This window comes from Somniosus microcephalus, chromosome 32 (assembly GCF_052327205.1).
Source record: "Somniosus microcephalus isolate GS21.2 chromosome 32, FLI_Smic_1.0, whole genome shotgun sequence".
NCBI lineage: Eukaryota > Metazoa > Chordata > Chondrichthyes > Squaliformes > Somniosidae > Somniosus > Somniosus microcephalus.
The window spans coordinates 24,728,697-24,742,123 of record NC_141018.1 but is presented as its reverse complement, the minus strand read 5'-3'; the positions used below and the strand labels follow the sequence as shown (position 1 = coordinate 24,742,123).

Genomic DNA, 13,427 nt, shown 5'->3' with positions numbered 1-13,427 from the left:
AGAATGGGTCTCGTTACTCAATGTAGCACAAATATACAGGGCTCAGAATGGGTCTCGTTACTCAACACAGCACAAATACACAAGGCTCAGAATGGGTCTCGTTACTCAATGTAGCACAAATACACAGGACTCAGAATGGGTCTCATTACTTAACACAGCACAAATACACAGGGCTCAGAATGGGTCACATTCATGAGAAAGTAGACTGATTGTGAAAAGTATTTCCCCTCCAGTCCATCACTGGACATCATTAAAATGAATTGTCTATGTGCGATCTCTGCATTCTGATGTGGGATGCTGGCTAACTGTGCACGCTCCTCCTCTGAACTGAATATACACGGGGTCTGATATTCCCAACATGGCTAGTCCTTGCACGTAGTAAATGAAGCAGTGTCTTAAAGAAATAGTGACTGGTGAGTGCCAGTACTTGAGACTGGCTGATTAATCCATAGTTTGGATCATGTAGATAGTGCAGCGTTAAAACTGAGATCAGGAATGAATCGTGTCAGTTTAATTCAAGCAAATATAGACTCACTGAATGGAGGGTGACTTGCAAAATGCCTCAAGGGAGTGCTGGCAGAATGGTAGTTGTGTGCTGCATGTGGAACAATAGAAAAAAAAAGAAATCTTGCCTTTATATAGCGCCTTTCATGACCTCAGGATGTCCCAAAGCGCTTTACAACCAATGAAGTACTTTTTGAAGTGTGGTCACTGTTGTAATGTAGGAAACGCGGCAACCAATTTGCGCACAGCAAGCTCCCACAAACAGCATTGAAATAAATGACCAGACCATCTGTTTTAGGAGTTGGTTGAGGGCTAAGTGTTGGCCAGGACACCAGGGAGAACTCCCCTGCTTTTCTTTGAATAGTGCCATGGGACCTTTAGCGTCCACCTGAGAGGGCAGACAGGGCCTCGCTTCAACATCTCATTTGAAAGACGGCACCTCCAACAGTGCAGTACTGAGGAATGTTGGCCCAGATTTTGTGCTCAAGTCTTTGGAGTGGGACCTGAATTCACGACCTTCTGACTCCGAGGCAAGAGTGTTACCAACTGAGGCATGTCGGATACTGGAAAGAGTAGGTGGCCAGGTTTAGTGAAAGGTTTAGTGAAAGCCCTGCCAAGTATCTGCTTGTGGTTCAGCTGGCTGCCTACCTCTACATGTTGCAGGCCCTGATGTTCTTGCCTACGAAGCCAATAAAAGCTTTTCCTGTTTGGGTGGGGGCCTGCCTGCCCGTCCCTTGTCCACAAGGTAAGTGTAGATAAGGACCAAGTGATGACTTGAGACGTCCAGTGCAACTACACACGGGGTGCATTGACCTCTGTTCCCAATTTCCCGATATCCATTCCTGGTGAGATGAATGGAAAATTGCGTGGGTGTCGAATCAAGCATGCCGGCCTCCAAATCCCCAGTGTGCACTCTTCTCGTGTGGACAGGAAATCTTCCAGGCTGCAAATCAGCCAATTTTCTTCCTGTAATTATCTCCCCTCCTCTCCCGAGGATGTTCACTTATGTCTAGGGTTCAGCTCCATGAGGAGAGTCACTGAAATGGCCGTTATTGTTGTGTGACCCTTGGCAGTGAGTTCAAACAGGCTTATTCAGTCATGTGGACATCACAGCTGAGCTCCATCCTGGTGTTGCCTGATGTCTATACACACTCACTTCCAGCAGAGGTTTTTTTTTTGTTATTCACGGGATGTGGGCGTCGCAGGCAAGGCCCAGCATTTATTGCCCATCCCTAATTGCCCTTGAGAAGGTGGTGGTGAGCTGCCTTCTTGAACCGCTGCAGTCCGTGTGGTGAAGGTACTCCCACAGTGCTGTTAGGGAGGGAGTTCCAGGATTTTGACCCAGCAATGATGAAGGAACAACAATATATTTCCAAGTCAGGATGGTGTGTGACTTGGAGGTGGTGGTGTTTCCATGCGCCTGCTGCCCTTGTCCTTCTAGGTGGTAGAGTTTGTGCATTTGGGACGTGCTGTCGAAGGTTGGGGGACAGCACACAGGAGTGGGCTGGGAACCCCGGTTGACTTGCCGAACAAACTTGACTTCACTTGTACTACAGCTCTCACTAAGATCAGCTAACTTAGCACCAATTGTGATCAAACCTTGGGCTTTCCTGGTCCATTTGCCTCAGCTACTGATAGGCAGCGTTCCCGCTAAGCCACGTGGACACGCAGCGGTCTGGAGGTCCTGCGCAGACCGCTCACCGGCTGTAATATGGGAGAACTGGTCCGCACAGCCAGTTAAAGGGACCGCGCGCCAAAAAAAATAAGAGGGAACATTGCTCATGGGCTAAACCCACTGACCCATCGGGGATACCTCACAATACTGTTTTAACAACAAAGATCTTTTTTCATGACTATTCTTTTTAGCCTGTACTGTAGTGTTTCTGAGATTGAAACAGCCAACTTATCTACAGGAAACTTTGAGTTATCCGGAGGTGAACCGTCCGGCAAGCTGGAGCCACCGGCAAAAATCAGGAGCCGTTTTTTATTCTTTTCGTTTCTTTTCTTTGCTTTGTTTGAACAGTCAAGCTCTGGAAGGTCTGTAGCTAAGCAACAGCTTCAGCTAGAGACGCTACAGAGACGCTTGCCGACTGTTTAGAGGCTGTTGCTAAGCAACAGGGTTTGTTGATTCATACGGAGATGAAAATCTCCGTATGTTTCAACATTAACTCTGGAGTGTCCGGCAGTTTTGAGGGAATGGCAGCAGCTCGGTCCCGTCGGTGCCGGATAGCACAAAGTTTCCTGTAGTTGGATTTCTTGCATTCTTGAGCAACAAACAAGTCTTGCTTGTGTATTTTTTTTAAAAAGTCCAGTTCGTGCCTGCTTATGCTCGAGAGCTGAGGGAGATTGAAGTCAATGAGATTTCTTGTTTTGACTTTTCCTGCGATTTAAAAAAATTTTTTTTTTTTTTTTTACACAGGTCATGATCTGCAAGTTTTGAATTTCAAAACACTGCGTATCCTGAGTGAACATCTGGTGCGTGAGGAACTTGATCGTGCAGCAGCTGTGGTTTGGTCGCCGCCCATCGGGAGTTCAGCCAGGACCAAAGAAGCCACCTGTGGTGCAGGAGAGCTGTGGGACATGAGCTAACAACTACAAATAAACCTTTGCATGCACTAGTCACCAGAGTACTGCCAGCGAGTGTGTGCGGGCACCCGAAAAAGGTGCTGTTAATTAGCGACTCTGTTATGAACTAGTTGTGCCTTATTAGTGAATCACCTCAGTTTCACTTTTAAGAACATAAGATGATAAGAAATAGGAGCAGGAGTAGGCCATAAGGCCCCTCGAGCCTGCTCCACCACTCGGTAAGATTATGACTGAACTTCTGCATCGCCTCCACTTTCCTGCCCTACCCCCATTCCCTTGGTGCCCAAAATTCTATCTATCTCAACCTTGAATATACTCATCGACTGAGCATCCACAGGTTTAGAGAATTCCAAAGATTCTGAGTGAAGAAATGTCTCCTCATCTCAGTCCTAAATGGCCGACCCCTTATCCTGAGACTGTGACCCCTAGTTCTAGAATCTCCAGCCAGGGGAAACAGCTTCTCAGCAACTACCCTGTCAAGCCCTCTAAGAATTTTATGTGTTTCAATGAGATCACCTCATACTTCTAAATACCAGAGAATATAGGCCCACTCTACTCAATATGGGCCTCTACTTTTGATTACTGGTACTCAATAAGGGACCAGTCCATCGTGGGATCCTGCTTTTATGTCCTCGATTCGTTGCTATGGTAGAAAAAACACATTTCTGTGATTATATAATAAAAATTGAGCATGTTTACTTAGTTAATAGGATTCTTCTCTCACCTCCTAGCATTCAGTGACAGAACAGGATCAAGAGGCTGAATGGCCTACACCTGTTGCTATCTTCAATGTCTTTTTGCACACAGGGCTTACACACTCGGAACATTAACCTGTCTTTCCTCATCGCAGATGCTGACTGACCTGTTTCTAGCATTTTCTGTTTTTATTTCAGGTCTTCATTCATTTTATTTGTACTTTGTGTCAGCTGTGGCTCAGTGGGCAGCACACTCACCTCCGAGCCAGAAGGTTGTAGGTTCAAGTCCCACTCCAGGGACTTGAGCATATAAAGCTAGGCTGACACTCCCAGTGCAGTGCCGAGGGAGTGCTGCACTGTCGGAGGTGCCGTCTTTCAGATGGGGCGTTAAACCGAGGCCCCTTCTGCTCTCTTAGGTGGATGTAAAAGATCCCACGGCACTATTTCGAAGAAGAGCAGGGGAGTTATCCCCAGTGTCCTGGCCAATATTTATTCCTCAATCAACATCACTAAAACAGATTATCTGGTCGTCACATTGCTGTTTGTGGGAGCTTGCTGTGCACAAATTGGCTGCCGCGTTTCCCACATTACAACAGTGACTGCACTCCAAATGTACTTCATTGGCTGTAAAGTGCTTTGAGACGTCCGGTGTTCGTGAAAGGCGCCTGTGTAAATGCAAGTCTTTCTTCTTTCGATAAAGTAAAAAGGGGAAAAAAACAGCAAACGCTGGAAATCCGAAATAAAAAAAAAATACCCCAAATTGCTGGAAATACGCAACGGGTCATTTGTCATCTGTAGAGGAAAAAGACAGGTTTGGCCCTTCATCCGAACCGAAACTGTAATAAGATCGGATAAAATTTACAAGAGAGAATAAGAGGGAGGTAGGGAGAGAATCAAGTGATATGCCAATCACATATCGATACCTTAGTCATTATTCTTCTAAACCTTCGCCTGGTTGTTCCTCCTATGTTTGACCTCCTTCCTGCAACTTCTCACTGTTGAAATCAGAATTAATCTCATTGTCTCTTACTGTAACTCATTCATTCGCTGGTCCCAGCAACTCTGGAACTCACTTCACTGGAACGCCTTTCCTTCCTACAACAACAACTACTTGTATTTATATCGTGCCTTTAATTAACATAGTAAAACGTCCCAAGGTGCTGCACAGCAATATTTTAAGACAAAAAATTTGACACCCCCCGAGCCACACAAGAAGAAATTAGGGCAGGTGACCAAAAGCTTGGTCAAAGAGGTAGGTTTTAAGGAGGAGAGAGAGGTAGCGAGGCGGAGAGGTTTAGGCAGGGAGAATTCCAGAGCTTAGGGCCTAGGCAACAGAAGGCACGTCCACCAAAGGTTGAGCGATTATAATCAGGGATGCTCAAGAGGGCAGAATTAGAGGAGCGCAGATATCTCGGGGGGGGGTAGTGGGGCTGAAGGAGATTACAGAGATAGGGAGGGGCGAGGCCCTTGATGGGGTGATGGGCGAACGGGACTTGGTGCGAGTTAGGACACTGTCAGCCGAGATTTGGATGAACTCAAGTTTACGTAGGATGGAATGTGGTAGGCCAGCCAGGAGTGCGTTGGAATAGTCAAATCCAGAGGTAACAAAAGCATGGATGAGGGTTCAGCAGCAGTTGAGCTGAGGAAAGATACCCGCTTGCCATGACCTAACCATGACCTCATCTTATACAACAACAACTCGCATCTGTAACGCGCCTTTACCGTGGTAAATATCCCAAGGTGCTTCACAGGAGTGCGGTCAGACAAAATTTCACGCCGAGCCACATAGGATATTAGGGCAGGTGACCGAAAGCTTGGTCAAAGAGGTAGGTTTTAAGGAATGTCTTAAAGAAAGAGAGAGGTGGAGAGGGTTCGGGAACGTAGGGCCTAGGCAGCTGAAGGCATGTTTTTAGACTAATCTACAATGTATTCCTGATGATTTGAAGTTTTTTTTTTACATTTAAAAAACTGCATTATCTAACACTTCAAGCAACTTTGAATTACCTCTTACTTTCATCCCCATCTAGGATTATGGATCTTGGTTATTTACCTAAGTTTCTCAAAGTAAAAAAAAACGCTCCATCATTCTGAGCACAGGTTACATAGGATTACATCGGATATACGGCACAGAAACAGGCCATTCGGCCCAACCAGTCCATGCTGCCATTTATGCTTCACTCAAGCCTCCTCCTGTCTTTCCTCATCTAACTCTATCAGCGTAACCCTCTATTCCCTTCTCCCTCATATGCTTGTCTAGCCTCCCCTTAAATGCATCTATACTATTCGCCTCAACCACTCCCTGTGGTAGCGAGTTCCACATTCTCACCACTCTCTGGGTAAAGAAGTTTCTTCTGAATTCCCTATTGGATTTCTTGGTGACTATCTTATATTGATGGCCTCTAGTTATGCTCTTCCCCACAAGTGGAAACACTCTCTCTGTATCCACTCCATCAAAACCTTTCATAATTAGGTCACCCCTCAGCCTTTTTTCAAGAGAAAAGAGACCCAGCCTGTTCATCCTTTCCTGATATGTATACCCTCACATTTCTGGTATCATCCTTGTAAATCTTCTCTGCACCCTCTCCAGTGCCTCTATATCCTTTTTATAATATGGTGACCAGAACTGCACGCAGTACTCCAAGTGTGGTCTAACCAAGGTTTGATACAGGTTTAGCATAACTTCCCTACTTTTCGATTCTATCCCTCTAGAAATAAACCCTAGTGCTTGGTTTGCATTTTTAGTGGCCTGTGGCGCAACTTTTAGGTTCAAAGTAAGTGAAGTACTTGTCAAATGAACGCTTTCAAGTTCCATATTAATGTCATATAATCTACTAGGGCTGCTTAACATTGTCTTTATGCAGAGTTGAATCAGTAATGTAACCTGTTGTTGAAGATTCACCAGACTGATACCTGGGATGGCAGGAATGAAATATGAGGAGATATTGGGTCAATTGGGCTTATATTCGCTGGAGTTTAGAAGAATGAGAGGGGATCTCATTGAAACTTATAAAATTCTAACAGGACTAGACAGACTAGATGCAGGAAGGATGCTCCCGATGGCGGGGGCGTCCGGAACCAGGGGTCACAGTCTAAAGATAAGGGGTAAGCCATTTAGGACAGAGATGAGGAGGAATTTCTTCACCCAGAGAGTGGTGAACCTGTGGAATTCTCTACCACAGAAGGCAGTTGAGGCCAATTCATTAAATATATTCAAGAAGGAGTTAATATATTTTTTAAGGCTAAAGGGATCAAGGGATATGGGGAGAAAGCAGGGACAGGGTACAGAATTTGGATGATCAGCCATGATCTCATTAAAAGGCGGAGCAGGCTCGAGGGGCCGAATGGCCTACTCCTGCTCCTATCTTCTATGTTTCTATGAAGAAGTCTCCACAGCGAGCTTCCTCACTATATCTGCACAGTGTTTCCTGTTCCAATACTGCAACAACTTCGACCTGATCATTTATTTATTTTTTTTAAGTTAACCCAATTTTGTGGCAATCTGCCGAGGAATGGTTCTTTGTCAATCATTCCAGGGACTTGGAGAGCTGGCTGATTTCTGAAGCTGACCTAGATCTGACAAGGTCGTTAGGGGGATATCTATGACTTTACATTTATCCAGTGAGATTTGAAGTGTACTTCAATGAAACATGCCATCTCAACCTATAGTATGTTATATAAATCCATGCTCTGGACCAAAATCTGCTTCACCAGTTAAGTACAATTCTGTTTTCCACTGATTTGTAAAATAAACATGTAGTTCTGGGTTCGAGCACTTTAGGTTTAGGAACGTTGGGGTCGATTTTCCTGGAGCCGTCAGGCGGGGTTTCAGGCGTGTGGGGGGGAAAATCCCGAATTCGGGGGTCCCGACACCATCCCGCCCAAAACCCGCCTCCACGTAAGTTTCACAGGAGGCGGGTACCCGCCTCGCACTGGGACCCACCGACCCGAGGCGGGAAGGGATTAGTGCCAATTAACTGCCGGTTAACAGGTAGTTAACAGGCAGTTTTTAGCCTAATCCCTATTTTGAGGGGTGTCGTGTGGGATTCCCGACGGCTCCAAACCACGCCAGGTTAGAGCAAGCGGGCCGTCGGGTTGAAGGACTTGGAGGGGTCGCGATGTCGGTGTTCAGGTGAGTGATGTGTGCATGAGTGCAAAGGTAAGTGTGTTTGGTGTGTCTAAAGTGTGTAAAGAAGTTTAAATTACCTGTACTTACCTTAACAGCCTTTCCTCCTCTAGGTTTCGGGAGTCCATCACTCAGCCGGCACTGAAAGCAAAATGGCTGCGAGCTGTCAAAAGTGACAGCCTTCAGCTTTCATTGCCGGTGAGACTTCTAACTGAGTTTGTGTAGAAGGACTCAGGTTAGAAGTCAGACTGTCAGTGTTTGACAGCTTCAAACAGCTGTGAAACACTGCTTTTTCATCTGTCAAGACCTCTTGACAGATGAAATTTCAATCTGTGACGTCACCTGTTGCCGGGTGGCCCTTAATTGCCCTGCTGAGCCCGCTGGGCGGACTCAACAAGGTCAATCAAGGAAAAATCGCGTGGATTGGCCGGACGTCGATGTAGGCGGGACTAAAACCCGAACGTTGTAGTCCCGCCTCCTTCCCAACAGCTTAATGAAAATCGACCCCGTTGTGTTCAATGTTCCCACGCAGTCCACTCACCGGCTTTTAAATGGAAGAAACCAGGCATGTGCGAGAATTTGAAAGGGCCGCGCAGCCATTTAAAGGGACCGCGCAAAACAAAAAATTACAGGGAACATTGGTTGTGTTCGCATTGCTTTTAAAGATTGCTAAAGACTCCTGATGATTTGAAGAGGTTTTTTTTTTGCCTTAAAAAAACAGGATTATCTAATATTTCAAGCAACTTTGAATTACGAGGAGTAGAAAGAAAGATAGGATTTGCAGTTCTCTGGTGCCTTTCACAACCTCAGGACGTCCCAAAGCGTTTTACAGCCAATGGAGTACTTTTTGAAGTGTGGTCACTGTTGTAATGTAGGAAACGCGGCAGCCAATTTGCGCACAGCAAGCTCCCACAAACAGCAGTGAGATGTATGACCAGATCTTCTGTTTAATTGTTGTTGGTGGAGGGATAAATATTGGGAGAACAATCCTGCTCTTCTTCCAGTAGTGCTGTTGGATCGTTTTCATCCATCTGAGAGAGCAGAATTAGCCTCGGTTTAACATCTCATCCGAAAATCATTTGACTGAGAGAGAAAATTGCCCCCTCAAATCTGTTTCTGCACTGCAAATAGAGTGGGAGAGAAGATAGTCTCCACTTATTATTATGGGCCTCAGAATGAATCAGATTTACAAGTAATGGTACTGGGAACACAGTAAACCTTTTGCAAATGTCTAAAGTTCAATTTAATGGAAAGCTTCAGATGGGTTCTTAAGGGCAAGGTGAATGAGACTTTGGTTGTCCTAATGTCGCCTTTAACCCCTCTGTGAAAGTCCAAGCATTTCTGGCATTTTTTCAATGGGGTGGATGGCAGGCTGCCTGTAGTTTGCACAGAATTACAGAGAATATACAGCACCGAAACAGGCCATTCGGCCCAACCAGTCCATACCGCTCTTTATGCTCCACTCGAACCTCCTTCTTTCTTTCCTCATCTAACCCTATCAGCATAACCCTCTATTCCCTTCTCCCTCATATGTTTGTCCAGCCTTTACTTAAATGCATCGATACTATTCGCCTCAACCATTCCCTGTGGTAGCGAGTTCCACATTCTCGCCACTCTCTGGGAAAAGAGGTTTCTTCTGAATTCCCTATTGGATTTCTTGGTGACTCTCTTAGATTGAACAGATATGATGAACCTCCTGAACTTCTGATTACACTTCCTGTGGGTAAAATGTAAAGTTCTCTCATGTCCTTGCCTGCTCTCTTTGCATCAGTACCTGCACAATGAATTCTTCGATTTTGCTTTCAATGGAATATTTTAATCGTTGTGTGTGTTTCTGTAAATAACTCATCTGTAGTAAAAAGAAAACCTTTACTACTGACAAAGGAAAATAATGATTTGCTGTTGCGTCAAAGGTAACTGAATGAAATAATACTTGTGGGGAACAATTGAACTATTTTTTTCCCTCCCCCAGAATAATAGCACAAAACAATCAGCTGGACACAGTTGTACACAGAATTGATTCGTGCTTTTATTCCAAATACTCAGGAACCAAAAACTGGAAAACCTGACAATAAGCTTAACCCTACTGTATGATTTGCCTTTAACTGAACCAAAATGATTTCATGAGATATATAACATTGCACTCAAAGGCTCTGCCTGGTAACTGTATGTATGCACCAAATAAATATCAGAAATATTTCATAAGAAATGGTTAATTTTGCTGAACTTTTGTAGGCTGGATGTATAATTACAATATTAAAAAAATTAAAGAATATTCAATGCAAGTTTTGATTTGAAGCCAGCCACCATTTGATCCCGCCTCTGTTTTCATTGTTTACCTTCTGCCATCTGACTGTCTCTGTAAGTGTGCTAGAAGAAGGGAACGCTTGCATATTACACCCTGTAACAGAATATCAAATAGCGCAGCATAAGTCAATCCTACCACGGCAGCTGGGGAATTTAAATTCAATTAAATAAAGTCTGGAATAAAAAGTTAGTAGCAATAATGATGACCATGAATTGTCCGAAAAACCCATCTGGTTCACTAATGTTTCTTTAGAGAAGGAAATCTGCCGCCCTTACCCCGGTCTGGCCTATATGTGACTCTAGACCCACAGCAATGTGGTTGACTCTTAACTGCCCTCTAGTGGCCGAGCAAACCACTCAGTTGTATTCAAGAAGGTGGCTGCTCAAGGGCAATTAGGGATGGGCAATAAATGTATATAATGACGTATGAGGAGAGATTGGGTCGATTGGGCTTATACTCACTGGAGTTTAGAAGAATGAGAGGGGATCTCATTGAAACTTATAAAATTCTAACAGGATTAGACAGACTAGATGCAGGAAGGATGTTCCCGATGGTCGGGGAGTCCAGAATCAGGCGTCACAGTCTAAAGGTAAGGGATAAGCCATTTAGGACAGAGATGAGGAGGATTTCTTCACCCAGAGAGTGGTGAACCTGTGGAATTCTCTACCACAGAAGGCAGTGGAGGCCAATTCATTAAATATATTCAAGAAGGAGTTAGATATATTTCTTAAGGCTAAAGGGATCAAGGGATATGGGGAGAAGGCAGGGACAGGGTACTGAGTTTGGATGATCAGCCATGATCTCGTTGAATGGCGGAGCAGGCTCGAGGGGCCGAATGGCCTACTCCTGCTCCTATCTTCTATGTTTCTATGAATGCTGGCCTTGCCAGCGATGCCCACATCTCATGAATGAATAAACAAAATCGAAGCATGTTTCAAGGCTGCATCAGTTTGGACGATGCTGTTTATTGTAATCTGAACCTTGAGATGTTGTGCTACCCTGTAGTAAGAATGTATTATCTATGCAATTAAAATAATGGCTAGAGATTGGGTGGGGCGGAACCGCCCTTTGATGCCAGTTCACTTCACAGCCAGAAAATACTGCAAATTTATTGATTGAAATAAAGAAACATAGAAGATAGGAGCAGGAGTAGGCCATTTGGCCTCTCGAGCCTGCTCCGCCATTCAATGCAATCATGGCTGATCATCCAAATTCAGTACCCAGTCCCTGCTTTCTCCCCATATCCCTTGATCCCTTTAGCCTTAAGAAATATATCCAACTCCTTCTTGAATATATTTAATGAATTGGCCTCTACTGCCTTCTGTGGTAGAGAATTCCACAGGTTCACCACTCTCTGGGTGAAGAAATTCCTCTTCATCTCAGTCCTAAATGGCTTACCCTTTATCCTTAGACTGTGACCCCTGGTTCTGGACTCCCTGACCATTGGGAACATCCTTCCTGCATCTAGTCTGTCTAGTCCTGTTAGAATTTTACAAGTTTCAATGAGATCCCCTCTCATTCTTCTAAACTCCAGCGAGTACAAGCCCAATCGACCCAATCTCTCCTCATACGTCATTCCTGCCATCCCAGGTATCAGTCTGGTGAATCTTTGCTGCACTCCTTCCATGGCAAGAACATCCTTCCTCAGAATGAACTGCGACAAAGAAGAAGGCCCACCACCACCTTCTCAAGGGAACTAAAGGATGGGCAATAAATGCCGGCCTTGCCAGCAATACCCACATCCTGAGAATGAATTAAAAATGGAAACACAGCAGCCAATTTGTGCACAGCACAGTCCCACAAACTGCAATGAAATAAATGACCAGATAATCTGGGTTTTTTTTTAAGCTGTTGATTGAGGGACAAATATTGGCCAGGACACCTGTAGGAATCCCTGCTCTTCTTTGAACAGTCCCGTCCAGCTGAACAGGTCGCCGGGGCTTGGCTTGATCTCTCATGAAAGACAGCACTTGCATCAATGCAGCAGGAGTGACTTGAGTTTTTAAATATTACTATAATAATGTAATTTGCAGGAAGAGTAACATACCCACTCCCCCGATCATCATCCAGTTGAACGGTAGCTAGGACAACAAGTATTGGAAATTCTTTAAGACACTCTCATTCCAAGAAGGAATGGGTCAGACAACTGGCTATAAATGCTTTAGAGAAAAGAAATAATTAGCACTGAATCCTGGCCAAATGATTATTACTCCAAGTATAAAATAAATGTAACATTAAGAGGTCAAGATATTTTTGGAATTCAGTGCGATAACCACCATTGGGATTACCATCTACTACTATTAGATTAGCAGCTACTTAATGACAAGGCAACGGGCCAAAGGTTCAATGTGCAAGACAGTCACAGGATGGAAAAGAGTAAGTGAGGTTGTTCCAGGAAGTGGTGATTAATGGATGTCAAACTTGGATTTTAACTGTCTGAAGATTGTAAGACAGAGGCTGGAAAGAGGGCAGTATCAAAGCCAGAAGTGGGTCAGGCAGGACTTGCGTGCACTGGACCCATTCTCCTGGGGCAGAGTCAATGATATATTCAGACCGGGCTCCCAGCTGCAGCCTTGCTCTTCGGAGGAAGTCCATCACTACTGAGGAGGAAGAAGTGGTGCTGCATCAGAGCACTCTGAAATGGATGGGGGACAGCAACCCCTTAAGTGTACCTGCCCTTACATTTTGATTTGGCTCCAACTGAGCCCAGTATCCACCGTACAAGCATTTGGAGGGATTGGGAGAAGGAGAAGTGGCTGGCTTGTAACCTGGAACCAATCCTCCCGCATCCCACAACCACCATCTCCCTCTTTCTTCTGGCCGTCCTCTCCATTGGCGAAGTCCAAGCAGGAATGGGGAGGGGGGGTAAATCGGGTGGAGTCCCAAGAACTTGCCCTCTCACCATGTGGGATGGTCAACAGCAGTGGTGGTGGGGGGAGGGGAGGAAATTGTTGGTGGCCAGTTTTAGGACCAGGAATTCCGTTATAAGCCACTCCCTCTCCCCCCTCCCCACCCCCCCATTTTCATTCATACAAAGTTCTGGGACTTTCTGAAAATGGGCAGATTCCCAGAGGAACTCCATCAGCAAGTGTCTTCTTGCAGGGACGAGAGAAAGTTGACTGGAGAGTGTCCCCCTCTGTGTATCCTGGTGGGAAACCAAAGACTGCCCCTCACATCACAGAAGATACGTGAAATCAGCTGCCAGGAATAA

At 45.1% G+C, this 13,427-nt stretch overlaps 1 protein-coding gene across 1 annotated transcript in view; it reads left to right on the top strand.

The window, feature by feature from the left end:
* loxl1 (lysyl oxidase-like 1) overlaps positions 1-10,210 on the top strand; it is a 119,348-nt gene extending 109,138 nt beyond the window's left edge. The window contains exon 7 of the mRNA XM_085972228.1: positions 2,924-10,210. Coding sequence (XP_085828354.1) covers positions 2,924-2,930 — 7 coding nt within the window. The 3' untranslated portion in view covers positions 2,931-10,210. The remainder of the gene's footprint in view (positions 1-2,923) is intronic.
* The last annotated feature ends 3,217 nt before the right edge of the window (positions 10,211-13,427 follow it).